General features: G+C 36.6%; 1 protein-coding gene across 3 annotated transcripts in view; it reads left to right on the top strand.

The window, feature by feature from the left end:
- LOC127560697 (dnaJ homolog subfamily A member 1) overlaps positions 1 to 18,185 on the top strand; it is a 25,771-nt gene extending 7,586 nt beyond the window's left edge. For 2 of the 3 annotated variants that reach the window (XM_051995510.1, XM_051995500.1), the window contains 9 exons: positions 3,433 to 4,254; positions 6,162 to 6,303; positions 6,562 to 6,739; positions 10,162 to 10,266; positions 11,406 to 11,633; positions 12,485 to 12,599; positions 14,028 to 14,143; positions 14,347 to 14,447; positions 16,698 to 18,185. In XM_051995510.1, coding sequence (XP_051851470.1) covers positions 3,527 to 4,254; positions 6,162 to 6,303; positions 6,562 to 6,739; positions 10,162 to 10,266; positions 11,406 to 11,633; positions 12,485 to 12,599; positions 14,028 to 14,143; positions 14,347 to 14,447; positions 16,698 to 16,916 — 1,932 coding nt within the window. In that variant the 5' untranslated portion in view covers positions 3,433 to 3,526 and the 3' untranslated portion in view covers positions 16,917 to 18,185. Of the gene's footprint in view, positions 1 to 3,429; positions 4,255 to 6,161; positions 6,304 to 6,561; positions 6,740 to 10,161; positions 10,267 to 11,405; positions 11,634 to 12,484; positions 12,600 to 14,027; positions 14,144 to 14,346; positions 14,448 to 16,697 lie in introns of all 3 variants that reach the window. The other variant, XM_051995491.1, reaches the window with a different exon arrangement.

Raw genomic sequence — 18,185 nt, 5'->3', positions numbered from 1 at the left:
TACATGAGCCTTCTGTTTTACATGTATTTTGAAGTAGTATGAGGCCACCAGCCCATCACAGGATCCAGATTTTGGCCTTTAGCCTTCTTCCCAGCTTCTCTTCTACAACCTGACTCAGCCAATTCATCCCAGGATTAGATATCACCAATTTTCTGCCAACTTTCTTGGACTTCAGAACCTTTCTCAGCACTATACTGCCCAAGACAAGATGCTCCCAACCTCCAACACTCCTCTCCCCCCAGAGCCTTCTCTAGCATGTTGCCAATATATAAATCCTGCTTCTTATTAACTGCCTGCTTGCCTTCTCCCACACACCTCAACAAAAGCTACAATGTCTTACTTCATATTTGCCACTTCTTTTGTACTATGCTTTCTGAAATGCTCCTTTGTTAAAAACCAATTTTCCTTTTATCTTAAAACTCTGATTTTCTGATTCCATCTCATGATATTCACTGAGACTTTCACTTGCTTTCACTTGCTGACTCTGCTTCCCTCTCAAACCTTTCCAATGTTGGTTGCATTTCATTTACACCTCTGACTCATTAGTTCTGATAGCAGTTGGAATGCCTCTTGCTTCTCATTGCCAGTTCTAGACTCTACTTCTATCACTGTTACTCAGCAATATCTCTTTCTTTGAGGTTCATAATTTACAAATTTATCCCAAAATCCAGATTATTTAATATACTCCAGGAAATTATTCTTTCATCCAAAAAAAAAAAATCAGTTCCTGATTCATAGTCTTTCTCTCCAATCTTGCATAAAGGGATTTTAATATACACATTGATGCTCCCTCACATACTCTTAACTTCCATTTCCTCAATCTCAGTTCATAAGATTTACTTCTTCCATTCTTCCTGAACAGCACTCTTGATTTTACCATCATCTTCCAAAGTGTTCCACTTCAAAGTTCTTGACTCCAAAATTCCTCTGTCTGATCATAATCCATTATATTCTTTTCCTGTGTACCATATTGATTTTTTTTTTATCTTATAGCCTCCATTACCTCCATCCGTAAATTCTTTCACAGATTATTATCTCTTCACCAGCTACTTTTTCCTCCCTGATCTAAATCTCTTAGTGAATTCAAGTCTATATTCAGGAATCCCTTGTCCCCCTTGTCCTATCATTGACAATACCTTGCCAAAACCCAAATTTGGGCCACTCCTTTCTTTTTCCTTTCCTCATGTACTGCTATGACTGTGGGAAATCATAAGACTGTTAGTTTAAATACAAATTTGTTATATAATCGCAACTATAGACCCTCAGTGCAGCAAGGTAAACATTGTACTCTATAATCAATTCTATCCCACTCTCCTCAGCAGCTATACCAAATCCTCATGTATCTGGAGCCTTCCTCCAACCCCATTTTCTGTGCTGAGGATCTCAAATCACATATTACTGAAACGAGATTATTCTACACTGAGCTCCTTTTCTTCAGTCCTCATTTCATCTTCCCCTATGATTTCTTCCTTCAAGAAGTTTCTGATGATGGAGTAGCTCTTCAAATTATCCAGAAATTCTAAAGAACTATATAGCTGGAAGAAAGACAATAGGATAATATGTTGAGGGGATGATGAGTCTAGTGAGAGTTGTAGAACATCATTCCTAAGAGAATTGAGTGCTGTACCTCTCAGAAATTGTCAAATCACTGTCACCCTAGGAAGGAAGGGATTCTTAGTCTAATAGTTTCTCAGTTTTAGCTTCCGGGAAGACAATTAATGACAGATAACTTGGATATAGTTCTGGTTGACCCTCTCTGAAGATAATTTGGATAGTCTGGTTGACCCTCTCTGACCTTTCCTTATTCCATCTCCAGCTCAGGATCCCTATTTTCAAAGTTCCTCTTCCCTCAAAGGACACTATTTGCCCCCAAAGAAAATGATTTAGCCTCCCTTTCAATTGGCTAGTCGTTTTTTTTCCCAGGGACAATTCAGACCAATCCTTCTTGTCAAGTATTTGGGAGATGAAGGAGTGATATTGAGAGGTGCCCTTTCTTTTGAACCATATGAAGTCAATGTGTAATTTGCGTGGAAGAAAAGGCATTCTTGTGTTAGTAACAATCCTGAATTCCTGAAATGGCAAGGGAGTCTTTATCCAGCCATCAATGAAGAAGAGGGCAGCTCCTGAACATAGTTCCCAAAAGGTGCAAAGATTTGGTATTTCCCCCCCTTGTTCTACAATGTATGCCCAGGGAGGAACATGATGAAGTTAGGGATGGGAACTGAGAGGGTGGTGCAGAGATGATCTCATTATCAACATTAAGTTTGAACTGGAATCTTAGCTTCTTTAGTGAAAAATGACCGTATCTGTGAGGAGAATCAGTGATTGTGCCAGAAATATCATCTATGTTTGTGACCTAGATGTTCTTGGTACTTTTCCTGTGCATAATCAAGGGATGCCCACTGTGACATGGATAGATTTACATCACCCTCCCCACAGAACAATTCATAAAGAGTTGGGACTTGGTCTTTACTTACATAGGCCTGTTTTGTCTTTTTCCCTTTTTTTAGTTATTTTCCCATACTAAGGACCTCAACTGATAACATTCCTACACCAAGCTTCTCACATCCTTGAGATTAGTTTATCTTAGTAATAGTCCTAAAGCTGTTTAGATGGTGGGAAGTCGAGACCTTTAGGACTTTGCCACCTCTAAAAGGTAGCCTGGTAGGAGCAATCTGCCATGTAGATTAGGCCAATTTTTTCTTAAAAGCATCTTTAGAATTGGCAGGGAGGATTTAGCTCAATTTCCTCAGTCAGTACTATCATTAACTCAGCTTTTTGATGGCCTAAGTACAAGTCACAAGAGGGCAGGAGTAGCTCTCAGGCTTGACCAACCCAACCAATACATCAGCAGGAAAAACGTGATCAGCAATGTTTTTCAAATTATTTTTATCTTCCAGATGTCCAAAAGATTTTATAGTGTAATGAATAATGAACTGGCCTCAGAATTCTTAAGACCAGGTATTCAAATTTTGCCTTTGATGCCAGTGTATCATGTGATTACTTAAGCTCTCCAGGCCGTTAAAGAATTCTCCCAACATTAATTACAAATGGATTGCCAAACTGCCCAGGTGGAAAGAATTGGTTCTCTTCCCTAAAAAAAATATTACCCCATTAAATATTTTTAAAGTTTTTTTAAATTTTAATATTCACAAATTTTTGAGTTCCAAATTCTACCCCATCCCTTGAGAAGGCAAAGCAATATATTGATTATACATGTGAAGTCACTCAAAACATAGTTGGTAGTGAGAATTTTTACATTAGGAGTTTCAAAACTGAGGAGAACACAAATCTGGAATTCCATCCCTTTTAACCCCGAAACTCCCAGGTGCTTTGCCCCCCGGTAGATACTTGTCCTTTAAAATTTGCTTTCTAAGTTTCATTTTTTCAAATTTATTAATTTTTTCTAACATACTTTTATTTCTTTAGCAGAAATGTTCAGATCTCCCTTAACTTCAATTTTGCTGACTTAAAAAAAAAGTGAATGAAAATCCGGACTAAGACCTAGAGACCTTGAGGCTTTGACATGATAAAATCAGAAGAAATGGGGAAAATTGTGGAAGAATCTGGAAGCCATTATTCCAGCTGGAGAGCTTCCCAGGGGGCAGAGGACCCATTACCACCCAGGGCCGAGACGCCAGAGACCCCCCCACCCGGGACTTCCGAGCTGGGAACTCCGCCACCATTCGAGTGTCCAATCAGTCCTCAGCTATGGTCTCGGAACTACGAGAGGTGGCGGAAGGGATGGGACAGAGAACTTTTGATCAACCGGGGCTTTAGACTGCACGACTGGGCGGAGGCCTCTCCTCTCTACTCCCCTCTCCCGCCCGTCCAGCGCCCGCGGCCGCGCAGCCTCCAGCATCCGCCTTCATCTTTTCCCCGGGTTAGAATATTCCGGAGTCCCACCCCCGCCCCTCCCGGTTACCCGGGTAACCGCCAACAGGGAGTGGGAGAAGCGGAGAGGAGGAGGAGCGGGGGGCGGGACTTCCTGAGGGTGACGCGCCCTCGCTCTGCTACAAAACTCGCCGGATGCGACGCCCCGAGCGGAACTTTCCAGAAAACTCGGCGAGAAGCGGAGTGCTGCAGCTGCCGCTGCCCGTGCTCCGCGCACAAGAGCTCGCGCCCCCATCCCCCAATCTTCTCTTTCTTCCACTCGATCCCCCAACATCCCCACCGGTTTCTGGGGGGTCCCCTTTCACCCCACCCCGGACGAGGGCATTTCGACACCCGGCGTACCGCGAGCGTCGCTCCCCGGTAAGTCCATCCCTTTTTCATCCCACAGCTAGGCTCCCCGTCCTTCCCCCACCCCCATGTCCTCGGAGAAGAGAGTTGTAGCGCATAGGAGACTCAGGGAGACAGTTGGCAACCCCTCTCGAGGATGCGGGGGCTGGTGCCCTAGATTTCCGACGGGTGTCGGCCCCGTTCTGAAGTCTGGGCGCTAAGACAATGGGCTCGGCGTATTCCCCCGCCTTTCCTCTGCTTTTCCTGGCCTTCCTCTCCTCCATCTTTTCTCGATGTCGTTCGCTTTCCCTCCATCCTCTTTCCTTCCCTTCCCCCATCCTGGTTCGTGCGGGGGGAGGGGGGCACCTATTTGCAGGGGTACGGGGGCGCTACGTGCGCGCTCTCTTCTGCGTGCTCGTCCCCGCTCCCCCGCAACCTTCCCTAGGATGAGCCTTCCGATTTGATGGGGAGGGGGGTATATGTGTGTGTGTGTGTGTGTGTGTGTGTGTGTGTGTGTGTGTACACACGCCTCTAATAGCATTCCCCCCGCCCCCCCGATTCTCTAGAACACTCCGTAGAGGTGGTGACCTCAAGTTAGGTCAACAAGCACCTACTATGTATGTCCCAGCCACAGTACTGAGCACTAGGGATACCGATGGTGGGAAAAAAAAAAAAAACCCTGCAAATCCCTGCTTCCCTTAGGAGCTCCCATTCAAACGGGGGAGACAGTTCAAAAATACCTTGGTGGAAACGAAATGGATTGGGACAAGATAAAATTGGAGGGAGGGCGCTCCTGGGAATGGCTTCTTGTGGAAGCCTCAACTTGAGGAAGCCTTGGAACCTTCCAAGGTGGAGGGGAGGAGGGAAGATCTAAAGGATAAGCGTTATGGACTCATCTCCCTCGAGCTTTGCTAAGAAGGAAGATGAAAGAATCTCCCGTGTGCTTCCGCCGTAGTGGCTACTTAATCCCCCCACCTCCCACCCCCCCCCCCAAAAAAAAAAAAAAAAAAAAAAGAAAGAAACCTCGTGGTTTGAAAGGTAAGGCAGTCAGGTGACTGGAGAATAAACTGCCAAAGATTAAGCTGGGGCCACCACGGAAACCATTGGTGTTTAAACTTCCGTTTTCATCGAGAGTCGGGCCTAAGCCTTGATTAAGCGCTTGCTATGTGCCCTGTACTGTGCCAAATGCTGGGGTTACAAAGAAAAGCACAAGACCGCTCCCTGCTCTCAAGGAGATAAAAGTCGAAGGATTGTGTATAAACAAGGTACAGTCAGGATAAATTGGAGATAATAAGCAGAGAAGGCACTGTAAAGGGAAACCGAAGAATCTTCTCATAGAAGGTTGATTTTTAGATAGGTCTTGGGGGGAAGCCAGGAGATGGAGATGAGGAGGAAGAGAAGGGGTGTGGGGGGAATAGAGAAAGACGTGAAAATCTAGTGTTAGTGTCAGGATCAGAAAAGAAGCTATTTTCACTGGATACCTGAAGGGAGAAGAGAGGGAGGAGGAGGACAAAGGTAATATAAAAACAAATCTATGCAGGGACAAGATTTATTCTTAGCAAATATTGGGTAATACCATGCTTGTGTAGCAAGCCCTCCATTTCAAAGCTTTCAGTTTATATAGTTTCAGTTTTTATAGCCACATATTTCCACATCTCAGGGAATATGAGAAGCGGGGGAAATGAGCCTTTAGTAAAGTGTGAATAATATGGAAGATTGGAAAGATTAATAGTTAAAAGCCTTAAGATTTGCCTGTGTGCTGGATAAATTGATCTTTTCAATTTAGGTTTATGAAATGTGGCACAATTCTTAATAGGTTGGATCTTGGTTTGGTTATAATATTCTGAAATGTGTATAATCTTAATGAGTAGGTGGTCTCAATTGACTTTAAGGTGAAACTTTAAATTCAAAGCATCTTAAAGTTGTGATTTTAATTGTAGGCTATCCAAAATGGTGAAGGAAACTACTTATTATGATGTTTTGGGGGTAAAACCCAATGCCTCCCAGGAAGAACTGAAGAAGGCATATAGAAAACTAGCCTTGAAATATCACCCAGATAAAAATCCAAATGAAGGAGAAAAGGTAAGTAAAGTTTTTAGTATAGGCCAAACTGGAACAAAAGAAAAAAAATTCTGTGATACAATTAATTTTGATAACACTTGTCTTATTTTTGTTATAGATTCTAGTCTGAATTTTTTTCTAGTTATGTGTATATTTAGAATTATTTTGTAGCTTAATATAAATTGATAGTAAATGTGAAATGAGAACTTAGATTTCACTATCTTGGTTAAATTTTAAAAAGAACTTATTTTCCTCTGACCTTTTTAATTTTTTAAATAGTTCAAACAGATTTCTCAAGCTTATGAAGTGCTTTCTGATGCAAAGAAAAGAGACTTGTATGACAAAGGTGGAGAACAAGCCATCAAAGAGGGTGGTTCTGGTGGTGGCTTTGGTTCTCCAATGGATATCTTTGACATGTTTTTTGGAGGAGGTGGAAGAATGCAAAGGGAACGGAGAGGTAAGATTTTGCCAATCTAGAATGAAGAAAATACTAGATGGCACTAATTGGAAGATCTGATTGTTAAGCTTCAGAAGTTTATTCAAGTACAGCAGCATATGATTGCAATGTTACACTGATTTTGTTGTACTTTAAGTTCATTAAGAACATAAATACTTTAACATCTTTAATTGGGCAACCCTCACTTATCCTGTGTGTATTTATGTAGATTGAAAACAAAACCACAAGCCTCAGTGCTGATTAGTCCTCAGCATCTGTTCTTAATAGATTTTTCTGTATTTTGTGAGATTCCTGATGTTACATGACATGAATTTATTTTTTTTTTGGGGGGGGGGTGGAAATGGAGGCAGGGTGGCAATTTATGACACCTGCAATTTGGAAAGCAAACCATCTTAAAGCTATTGACAGCATAGGATGAACAGAAAACTGATCTGCTGTGGTGGTGCTTATTAGAAAATTCCTTCCAATTTGACATTGATCCATTAATCATTATTCTGGGTGTAGTCTAAGCTTTTGCTGCTACCTTTCCCATTCATTGCTCCCCATTGTTGATTTGAGGTTTTTTCTTCCTTTTAAAAAAATTAATCAAATAAGCTTAGGTAATGTTTATTAATATTGATTCCTAGCATTGTCAGTGTGCAAAAAAAAATTGCTTTATTTTCATTACTTATGATAGGAGATGTAGATGTTATGGCCCTTTGAACTTCATATGGCTATAATGAATGATAGTTCAAAATGTTTTAAAATTGTTTTTCTCTAAAGGAATGTTATTACCATTGTATACATTTTTCTAGTTTTGCTCATTTTACTCTATTAGTGTTTATAGAGGTCTTTTTTGGTTTCTTCACAAACTGCCCATTTCTTACAGTATAGTTAATACTTCAATATTTGTGAGATGAGAGCTGCAAGGCAAATAACTGGATAATACACACAACATTTTATGTATATATCAGCTAATTTGTCCACAGTAAAATATGAAACAATTTTGTCAAGATGCCTTGCTGAAATCCAGAAATGATAAGTTTTAATTCTATTTATCATCTGATATGATTTATTGATAAAATCTGGCTTTTCAGTGATCACAAATGCTCTTTGTAAATGCTCAGACACCATATTTTAAACTCTGATTTTAAACAAATTCTGACCTAAAATTGGAAGAATTTAAGGTCCTTACTAAAAATTGGAGTATTTCGTATTCTACTATCTAACTCTTTATTTTTCAAACATGATAGGCTTAGTATGTTTCTATGTTACTAATGCTAATTCTCCAGCTCTTTTGAATTGCTCTTCACACTTAAAAAATAATTTCTTTGGTAGATGAGGAAAGTAAAGATGAGTTTAGAGTTCAAAGGGACCTAAGTTCACTTAATCTCCCTCATTTTATAGTTAAGAAATGGGCTTGTAGAGAACAGGGTATTTATTTATAAGATTATATTGTAATATTATAAGAGCTTCATTTTGTAGTTGGAAAGACCTGAACTCAAATTCTACCTCATAATTGGGCAGTCATCTAATCTAAGCCACTGATTAAGGTGGGCTGGTAATTTCCTTGTAAGACTTATTTTTCTGTTTAGTCAATTTTTTATTTATCAAAAGGAGTGGTTGAACCTCATTACCATAACTCTTGAGTTAATATGCAAAGTGGAGATTTTATGATCTAATGGGTTTCCAGAAAGTTGTATTTTCTTTAAAGTATGGAAAACCTGATATTGAATCTGATGTGGGCTTGGGTTAAAACTGTGGGTCTTAATTTCCTTGGTGTAGTAAGGGGGTTCTTCTACCTGGCTTTTATATGTAAAGGTTCCATGTTCTATGATCTACCCCTTTTATCTTTTGTTCCATTGTTCTAGTCTTAGATCAGATCTAACCAGCAGCTTGTGGTATTAGTCAAATACCTAAGGTTAGGAGCTCTGGTTTACATTAATAATTCATCTTAAAGGCAAGATGCACACAGTTCTTGTTTCTTTAAGGGTGTTTTACTATATTTTTAAAAATAAAAACACGTGCCATTAAGATACTGACAGGACCAAATATAAGTGATTTAAGTATAAGACTCTAAACTTCATTTAAACAAGGGGAGACTCGATTTTGATAGTTTTTTTAATGGGGAAAAGTTATATTTGAGACAGTTTTTAATAAGCTTGTGATATGCCATTTAACTTTGGGTTATATTAATTAGAAACATATTTAGTTCACTGGAAGGATTGCCCTGATCTTGATGCTGGTCCGATCAAAGTTTGAATGTTCTCCAGTTCAGAATACCTTTAAGAGCAGCCAAATAAAAATAGATTAGTACTCAAATGATATCTGTCTAGTTATAATGATGTTATATGAAAGTCAGATCTATTTTCTACATTCTGAAAAAAGATGACAAGTAGCTAGAGTATAGAGACATGGATTTAACTTAAACAGAATTAGTGGTTAGTGTATTCTACTTATGTTTATTAATATTATTTAGTAGTTATTTTAGAAATTGCCGAATAATTGGTTTATAAGCTTTTCTTCATGTGAATTGTTTTTCCAACTTTGTATCAGAAGATATGCAACTTCGATCTATAATTCTATAATTATAATTATTGTAATCTATAAAAATGTTGTAAAAGCTAAAAATGAGTACAAATATACAATATTTGTTGACAGTGCAGTGGTATGCTAACATAGAACAACTTTTTCCAAATTAACTTCAAGAAATATCTTTAGATTAAAATATAACTAAAATTCATAGAGATTTTCAAAGTGTTTTGCATGTATTTTTCTCCTCACAGATTGTGAGATTTACTTTATCACTATTTTACAGAAGAAGCTGGCTTTAAGAGGTTACATACTTTTCCAGGGTCATCCAACCAGTAAATGTCTGAGCAAAGATTACTAAATACATTTTAGGATGGGATTAAATTTTTTTGAGCGTGTTGGTAAACAGAAAGTTTCACTATTGTGTTATAACTTTGACTTGAACTTTCAAATAAGGATTTCACGTGTTGTGTCCCCTTTGACTCGTGGCAGATCTTAAAAACTTTGAAATGAGATGAATACAGGAAGGGGTAAGAAGTTGAAAGAAATGGGTTGCTTCCTTTGTTTAGAGGGCTCTAGCTTTTTTAAAAGATTTAAATAATAAGGCATTAATTTAAATAAAGGCAGTCAAGGTTAAAGTGATTTGCCCAGGATTACACAGATAGTGTCAAATGTCTGAGCTGGATTTGAAGTCAGAAGTCAGGCTGGTACTCTGTCCGTTGTGCCACCTCTGCATTGAGCTCTTCCTGCACAGATCCCCAGTAAGAAAGTAGAACTTGTAGGAAGAAGTCTACTATTAATAATCTACACAGGACACACGGTGGAGCCAAATTTTAGATTTCTTATGTTAACTTACATAGCATAGATTATTATTCACATTGTTAATCAAGTTATTCACTATTTTTTTTCAGGTAAAAATGTTGTTCATCAGTTGTCAGTGACCTTGGAAGATTTATATAATGGTGCAACAAGAAAACTGGCTTTGCAAAAGAATGTAATTTGTGATAAGTGTGAAGGTATGTTTAAAAAAATCTTTCTGTACAATCTTACAAACAGACATTACAGTTTTAAAAATTTTTTCCTTTGAGATCTTGATTTAATGTTATGCTCAAAAAAATTAACTCTTAGGTTTGGGTACCTGTGGTAAGATGTTGGCAATTTCACATTAGAGATAGAGAATCTATTCAGCAGAAAATTTTTGAAGAATGAGCAGAATATTCTTTCCCAAAAGAAAATAGTGAAAGTATGCTGGGGAGGAAGAATTGAGATAAAAAAGGACTTTTTGAGGGCTAGATGAAGTGGTTTTATCTTTCTTCCATCTAGGAAAGCCTACTAGGATAGGAATCCAGGTGAAGAGCTACTTCTTTTTACCTTCCTATTTCTCCAAATTATATACTTATGGGGTCAGATGAAAAGCTTCAGCTTTCTATCAATTCCAAAGCGAAGCATAGCCAGATTGTATGTGAATGGCACAATGATGGGAGAAAAGTGGTGAGTTAGGGTACAGGGAAAGGGAGGAAATTAAAAAGGAAGTGGACGAAGGCCAGTTTTGCCATTGTAGAACTTTTTAACAATTAAGCTCCAAGTAGATAGGTAATAATTTGGGTAAAAAAGAGGAGCAGGCACTGACACCTGCTTTGGGGAAGTGCTCCTGAAATACATGCCCTGGGATCTTGTACCCTTCTGACTTGAGAAGTAGACAAGCCCCATTGCATTGCTTAGATAATAACTAAGATGAATAGAACTTCAATCCTGAGAAAGGTGAAGAACCTCTAAACGTTGCCACCTACCCCGTTTGATCTTCTTGCCTACCTCCTACGTTGACAAGGCTGTTCTTCTCAATTTCACCAGCTTTTTCATTATGTTGCTGAACTATTTTTTAATGTTTCTCACACCAATTAAGAATGTGAATTTCTTGAAGAATTAATCTTATCCGTAGAGTTAATCAGGGTAATTAAATAGTTTAATAAATGCTTTTTCACTCATTCATAGGTAAGCCTGTATCTTACACATCTTCAGCTTTCTAGCAATTCCTGTTTATGTTCAGTAAGAGACAGATAATGCTTTGAAGTATTTGGGTATGTACCTTTAATAATCAACTCTATTATAAACCTGTTTCACTTGTTGAAATTTTAATTTCTTTTCTGTGGTTCAGGACGGGGTGGTAAGAAAGGAGCTGTAGAATGCTGTCCCAATTGCAGAGGTACTGGGATGCAAATAAGAATTCATCAGATAGGACCTGGAATGGTTCAGCAAATTCAATCAGTTTGCATGGAATGCCAAGGGCATGGGGAACGAATCAGCCCTAAAGATAGATGTAAAAGCTGTAATGGAAGGAAAATAGTTCGAGAGAAGAAGATTCTGGAGGTTCATATTGACAAGGGTAAGTATTTTATGTCTCAAATGATATTTTTTTAATCTTGACACATTTTAAAAAGAGGCCCATGTTTGAGTTATGTTCAGTCATCCTTATGATTTTGACCATACTATATATGCTATATATGTAACTTAATTACAAGAAAATGTATCATTCTGAAAGTATAGATACTAGATGTTATAGGATGGTTATCAGATTTAGATTTGTTACCTAGGGAAAATATCTGGCAGACAACTCAATTCTGGCTTTAGACACTTAATAGCTGTGCGACTGGAAAAATTACTTAAACCTGGTTTACCTCTAAAAAGAGAATCTGAGGTCCAAACTATTCCCTATTGGCTATTGGAAATGTAGTTAAATGCCTTCAATTCTGAGACTTCATTTGCAATGCTCTAGAAAATTAGTTCAGGTATTCTTTTTAGTTAGGTGTCAGGGTAGTAATTTCCATTGATATTTTAGAAATAAAAGAATAGTAGAATGTATTCACTGCTATTTTGTAGGCCTAAAAGACATTTATGGGCAACAAAGCATTTAGATTAATCTGTAATACTTATTTTACAAAAGACTTTTAGGGGGCAGTATTTTTATTAGATTATGATGAAGCAGAACTCCTGTTTAATCTATATCACATCTTTTGCAGTTTCTAATTAGAAACGAGTATTGTATCCAGTATTAACAATTTGAAGGTAGCAAGTAGAGAGACTTGATTCCTTTTTTCTGAAAACTTAAAATATAGTTAGGTTGTATATAAGTTGCTAACTTTTGGAACTTTGTATCCCTCCCTCCCCCTCTAAAATATTTTTGTGTATATTCCAGAACTATTTAAGTACAGACACAAAATGAATTATTTATTTTAGGCATGAAAGATGGTCAGAAGATTACATTCCATGGTGAAGGTGATCAGGAACCAGGACTTGAGCCAGGAGATATTATCATTGTTTTGGATCAAAAGGACAATGCTATATTTACACGGTAAAATAACAAACAAACCAACTAGCCTAAATACGTATAATTGTATAACCTTTTGAACTTCTGATTTATGTATAAGATAGCTCCTTTATTCCTAAATAGTTCTAGCTTCAGTGGGAAAGAGTTGTCATCTCCCTTCTCCCTTCCCCCCTCCTCCCGCTTTCAAGTTTGTGATATTAAAATTGGTTTAGAAGAGAAAATTGTGAGGCTCAATTTTTGAGTCTTGATCACCAGGCTAGGCTAATCTTGGAAAAGATCAAAATAGGAGTCCCCATTCTGCCGAGTTGTGTTGAAATCATCGTTGTTAGTTTAAAAATTGTTGAGTTTTATAAAAGTCAGGGCTTCTCTAACCATGGATAAGTTAGAATCTGGACTATCATTCACCTGTAAAATTAAGCATATACTAGATTGAGGTCTCAGGCTACTCTTTTAATCTTAAATCATTTGACAGCTCTTCATCCAATCTCTGCTAGAATACTTAAAAGATGAGTTTTCATTATCTGATATATTTCCGTTTTTTAAACAGCTTAGTGTTGTGTCAAATCAAAATGAGTCTTCTAACTAAAAAAATATTTGGTGTACTGATGGATGTTTGAATGCCTACTCTAGTAGTAGAACCTTCTAACTAATACAACATTGTATCACACTTATCTTTGGCGGCCCAGAAATGAGTTTATTAAATTTACAGGGTGACATAAAAGTCTTAGTAGAGCAGTAAAATCAATATGAATAATTTAAAAGCGGGTAAATCAGAAAAAGAGAAAGTTAATGGTGATGTGTCTTTAAATCTAAGCACTTTTTATTCTAAGAATGGATGTTTAATGAAATTGCTATCATTCCCAGGGACTTCTGGTGTATATGGAGTTGGATGCATGATATTTTCATTTTAGACTAATGCATTAGTATTAGTTTATTTTAAAAAGTAGATTAAAAAAAGCTTTAATTTTTAGGATATAGGCTAATAACTTTTGTGAATCATTAAAATCACTCTATAGTATTCATCACATTTGTTTAGAACAGATTATCAAGCTTTTGAATGTTTTTTTTGTTAAACATTTCATTAAAGAAATTTTTGTTGTTGGGAATTTGAAAAGAGGGGGAGAAGCTTGTCCATATGGCTTTTAAAGGGGAAAAAAATGCTAGTTTTACTTAAGAGGAATGCCCTTCCATTCCCACTTGTGTTTGGGTTTTTTAATTGTTTTTTAAAGTAACCATCACGTGTTTACTCATTTGAGTATGGAGTGCTGTGAGAGAAGCTTCCCCTACTGTATTGTTATATAGAAGTTTTAAAAATAGAATGGGATAATTCAGTTTTTTGGAGAGGTCATTTTTCATCTTTAAGATAAGTTTAAAACTATTCCAACTGATTCAGATTTTTGACTTAATAAAAAGCATTATTAAAATATGTGATATGTATATATCTTTTTATAGACGAGGTGAGGACCTTTTCACATGTATGGATATCCAGTTGGTTGAAGCATTGTGTGGCTTTCAGAAACCAATAACTACTCTTGATAATAGAACTATAGTCATTACTTCCCATCCTGGTAAGTAATCAACAATTTTGCACACATTATCTGTAGTATTTTATAAAAAAGAAATTATAGTAGTCCTGACAGCTTTTCTTCTGAAAGAAAACACTATACTTTAGGACTGCAACTATAGTTACTTTTCCCTTCTGATTATCAAGGATTCTACTTCCTTTACTTTTCTCCCAACAATGTTTTTGATCATATTTTGTCACTTTTAGGTCAGATTGTTAAACATGGAGATATCAAATGTGTGCTGAATGAAGGTATGCCAATTTATCGTCGACCTTATGAGAAAGGAATTCTAATAATTGAATTTAAGGTGAGTTGCAAAAAGAATGTCTTAAAATACTTAATAATGAAAGTAGCTTATGTAATACAACTGACTTTGGGGGAGAATATGGTTATATAACTCACCTTAATACAAAAACTGGTTTTTGATGTACATGTAAATTTTCCAATAAAAGTTCATAGGATCCTAGGCTTTAGAACTTGGAAGAAATCATCTAGGCCAACTTCTCATAGAAACAGAAGTCCCAAGGGATTAGAGTGAGCTGTACTTTGTCCATCCCTACCCTTACCCTCCCATTAAAAAGTAGCAATTAAAATTAAAACCATTATTTCTCATTCCAATTATTACTCTTTTCATAACATTTTCATTATGTTACATTACAAATTTTCTTGTAGCACTTTGCCAAAAGTGACATATTAAAGCAACTTGAAATGGTTTCCTGAGAGGAAGTGATTTTAAAATAGTTAAATTGCTAAAGTAATTTTTAAGCCTTTTTAAAAGGATCTTTTGATCTAAATTGTTTAGGATATATAAAAAAAGATGTATTATATTTTGTGAACTAAAAAGGTCAGGGTAAAGATTAGTAATAAAAAATAAGTCAGTTGACTTAAGGTTCTAACATAACTAATTTTAGAGTTCTAGTGTCCCTCCTTTATTGCCATATTTGTATTCAGCATTTTATTTTGTTAATATTTATTACAGACCTAGAAAGAAGCCGTTCTTTTAAAAATGTATTTATTTAAAACTTAAATGCAAAACAAAAAAAATTGTTATATGCTCAGCAGAAACAAAATATGTAACAATAAATTCCTATTTGAAGAAAGCCTGTACAATAAGACGTTGTATTTATAATTTTTTTTCTTTGCTGGACCCTATACATAAACATACACACATCGATGTGTGTATATATTATATATATACATATATTACATTTGCATATGCACATATGTCTAAAACCAGGCTGACAATGAATCTTTTCTAGTTTGTCTTTGAAATCAGTGATTATCCCTACTAATTTCTTTATTTTAAATTAATTCTACTCATGGTCATTGTTTACAGCTTTTTATTGACAAAACATATGCATGGGTATTTTTCAAACATTGCCCCTTGCAGAAACTTCTGTTCCAACTTGTCTCCCTTCCTTCCCTCCACTCTTAGCTGGCAGGTAGTCCCCATACATATGTTAAAAGTATATGTTAAATACAATATATGTGTACATATTTATACAGTTTTGCTACACAAGAAAAATCCGGATTTAGAAAGAAGGTAAAAATAACCTGGGAAGAAAAACAAAAATGCAAGCAAACAATAACAGTGTAAATGCTATGTTGTGGTCCATACTCATTTCCAAGTGTTTTCACTGGGTATACTGGTTCTGTTCATTACTGATCAATTGGAAGTGATTTGGATCCTCTCATTGTTGAAGAGAACCACTTCATCAGAATTGATCCTCATATAGTATTGTTTTGAAGTGCATAATCTCCTGGTTCTGCTCATTTCACTTAGCATCAGTTCATGTAAGTCTCTCCAGGCCTCTCTGTATTCATCCTGCTGGTCATTAATATTCATATATACCATAATTTACCCAGCCATTCTCCCAATTGATGGGCATCCATTCATTTTCCAGCTTCTAGCCACTACAAACAGGGCTGCCATAAACGTTTTGGCACATACAGGTCCCTTTCCCTTCTTTAGTATCTCTTTGGGGTATAAGCCCATAAGCAGTATAACACTGCTGGATCAAAGGGTATGGCACAGTTTGATAATTTTTTGAGTATAATTCCAAATTGTCAGAATGGTTGGATCCGTTCACAACTCCACCAACAATGTATCAGTATCCCAGTTTTCCCACATCCCCTCCAAAATTCGTCATTATCTTTTCCTGTCATCTTAGCCAGTCTGACAGGTGTGTAGTGATATCTTCATTGATGTCTTAATTTGCATTTCTCTGATCAATAATGATTAAGAACATCCTTTTCATATGGGTAGAAATAGTTTCAATTTCATCATCTGAAAATTGTTCATATCCTTTGACCATTTATCAATTGGAGAATGGCTTGATTTCTTATAAATTAGAGTTGATTGTCTATATATAGTTTGGAAATGAAGCCTTTATCAGAAGCTTTAACAGAAAAGATGTTTTCCCAGTTTATTGCTTCCCTTCTAATCTTGTCTGCATTAGTTTTAAAAGTACTACCATTCTTAAAGGAAATTTTGGGGGTCCTCTTACCTGTGGTTTTAGAAACCAAACTAATTTTTAAAAAAACATTGATTTTGCAGGTAAACTTCCCAGAAAATGGCTTTCTTTCATCAGATAAGCTATCTTTGTTGGAAAAGTTGCTGCCTGAAAGAAAGGAAGTAGAGGAGACTGAAGATATGGATCAGGTAGAACTGGTGGACTTTGACCCATCTCAAGAAAGAAGACGCCATTACAATGGAGAAGTTTATGAGGATGATGAGCATCATCCCAGAGGCGGGGTTCAATGTCAAACCTCTTAATATGGGGGCCAGAAAATGCTCTTCATTGTAATGCTGGCTTTTGTATGCAATAGTGAATGAGTGGAGGACTACAATCATCTTAACAACACTCACTACTAGCTATTGTTTTTGTTGTAATATTCAACTATAGTTGTGTTTTAAAAAGTTAATAAAATCAGTAATATAAAATGCTGACTTTGCAATTTATGATGTTTAGCGTGCAAGATAGTTTAACATCATTATTTCCCTATGGTAAAGAAGCGCCCAAGCATTTTTTCACAACTTGTACTTTTTGTTTCAGTGTGTATATGCAGTGGCTTAGACTGAGGTTTGATTCTTGATTGACTAAATGTACACAAGCATTTATAATTGTTAAGCTCTGAAATTAAAATTTTGTACTGAATTCACCATCAGAAAACTTTAATATGTTGATGTTTTGGTCTATATGGTTGTTTGTCATGTTGGAATTTATTGTTATATTTCTGTATTGGCTAGGTGTTGTATGTATTTAACAAATAATTTTAATTATATGTGGTATGCCAGGGGTAAATTTAAAACCCCAGTCTTTAGGGAGACATTGTATTTAATTTACAAGTTAACCCAAATCTGAGGGTTTAGGGTTTTGGAATGAATTCCTTTTTGTTTTGCCAGTATGCTGTTATTTAAAACAATGCTAGTCAAAACCATCCCTACCTCTGGCTCTCTGGGGTATTAGGAACCCTGATGTTTCTATTTGGGGATTGCTTGATTTGGGAACTGAACTGTGGAAGAAAAAGTTGATTGGAGAATGCAGGGTGACAGCCACCTAATGTTAATTTTGCTCTACTTAGACTTAATTTGTTTTACTAGATCACAAACGAGGATCTTTTGTGTACAGTAAATGCAAGATGAGAGCCATTCGTTTTAGGTTTTATTTTGTTATCCTTAGGCTAACTAGTTTAATGTCTTAACTAGTTTAATGTTTGGCCAGGTTGCAAGCAGTAATTGTAAATGTTTGAAAATTTGTATCTCCATCATCAAGATCATATAAGCAATCTGTAAATGGTAGATACTAAGTTATGTCCAGGCATCTTTATAACGTTGTAATTTCAATTTATTAGCAGGTTTTCAGGAGAAAGTGTGGAGAAACTTGCTTTGGTAAATAAAATGTTGATGTAGGATGGCACAAAAAAACTTGATATTGGGCCTATATAAGCAAAAAAGTACACAGAACTTCTCATTCAAATTGCTTACTAAGAATGAAGAGTAAAACTACAATAAACATAACCAATGTAACTCCACAAGTAAGAA

The sequence above is a fragment of the Antechinus flavipes genome, chromosome 1 (genome assembly GCF_016432865.1).
Source record: "Antechinus flavipes isolate AdamAnt ecotype Samford, QLD, Australia chromosome 1, AdamAnt_v2, whole genome shotgun sequence".
In the NCBI taxonomy this organism is placed as follows: domain Eukaryota; kingdom Metazoa; phylum Chordata; class Mammalia; order Dasyuromorphia; family Dasyuridae; genus Antechinus; species Antechinus flavipes.
This window is presented reverse-complemented; position numbering and strand designations above follow the sequence as displayed.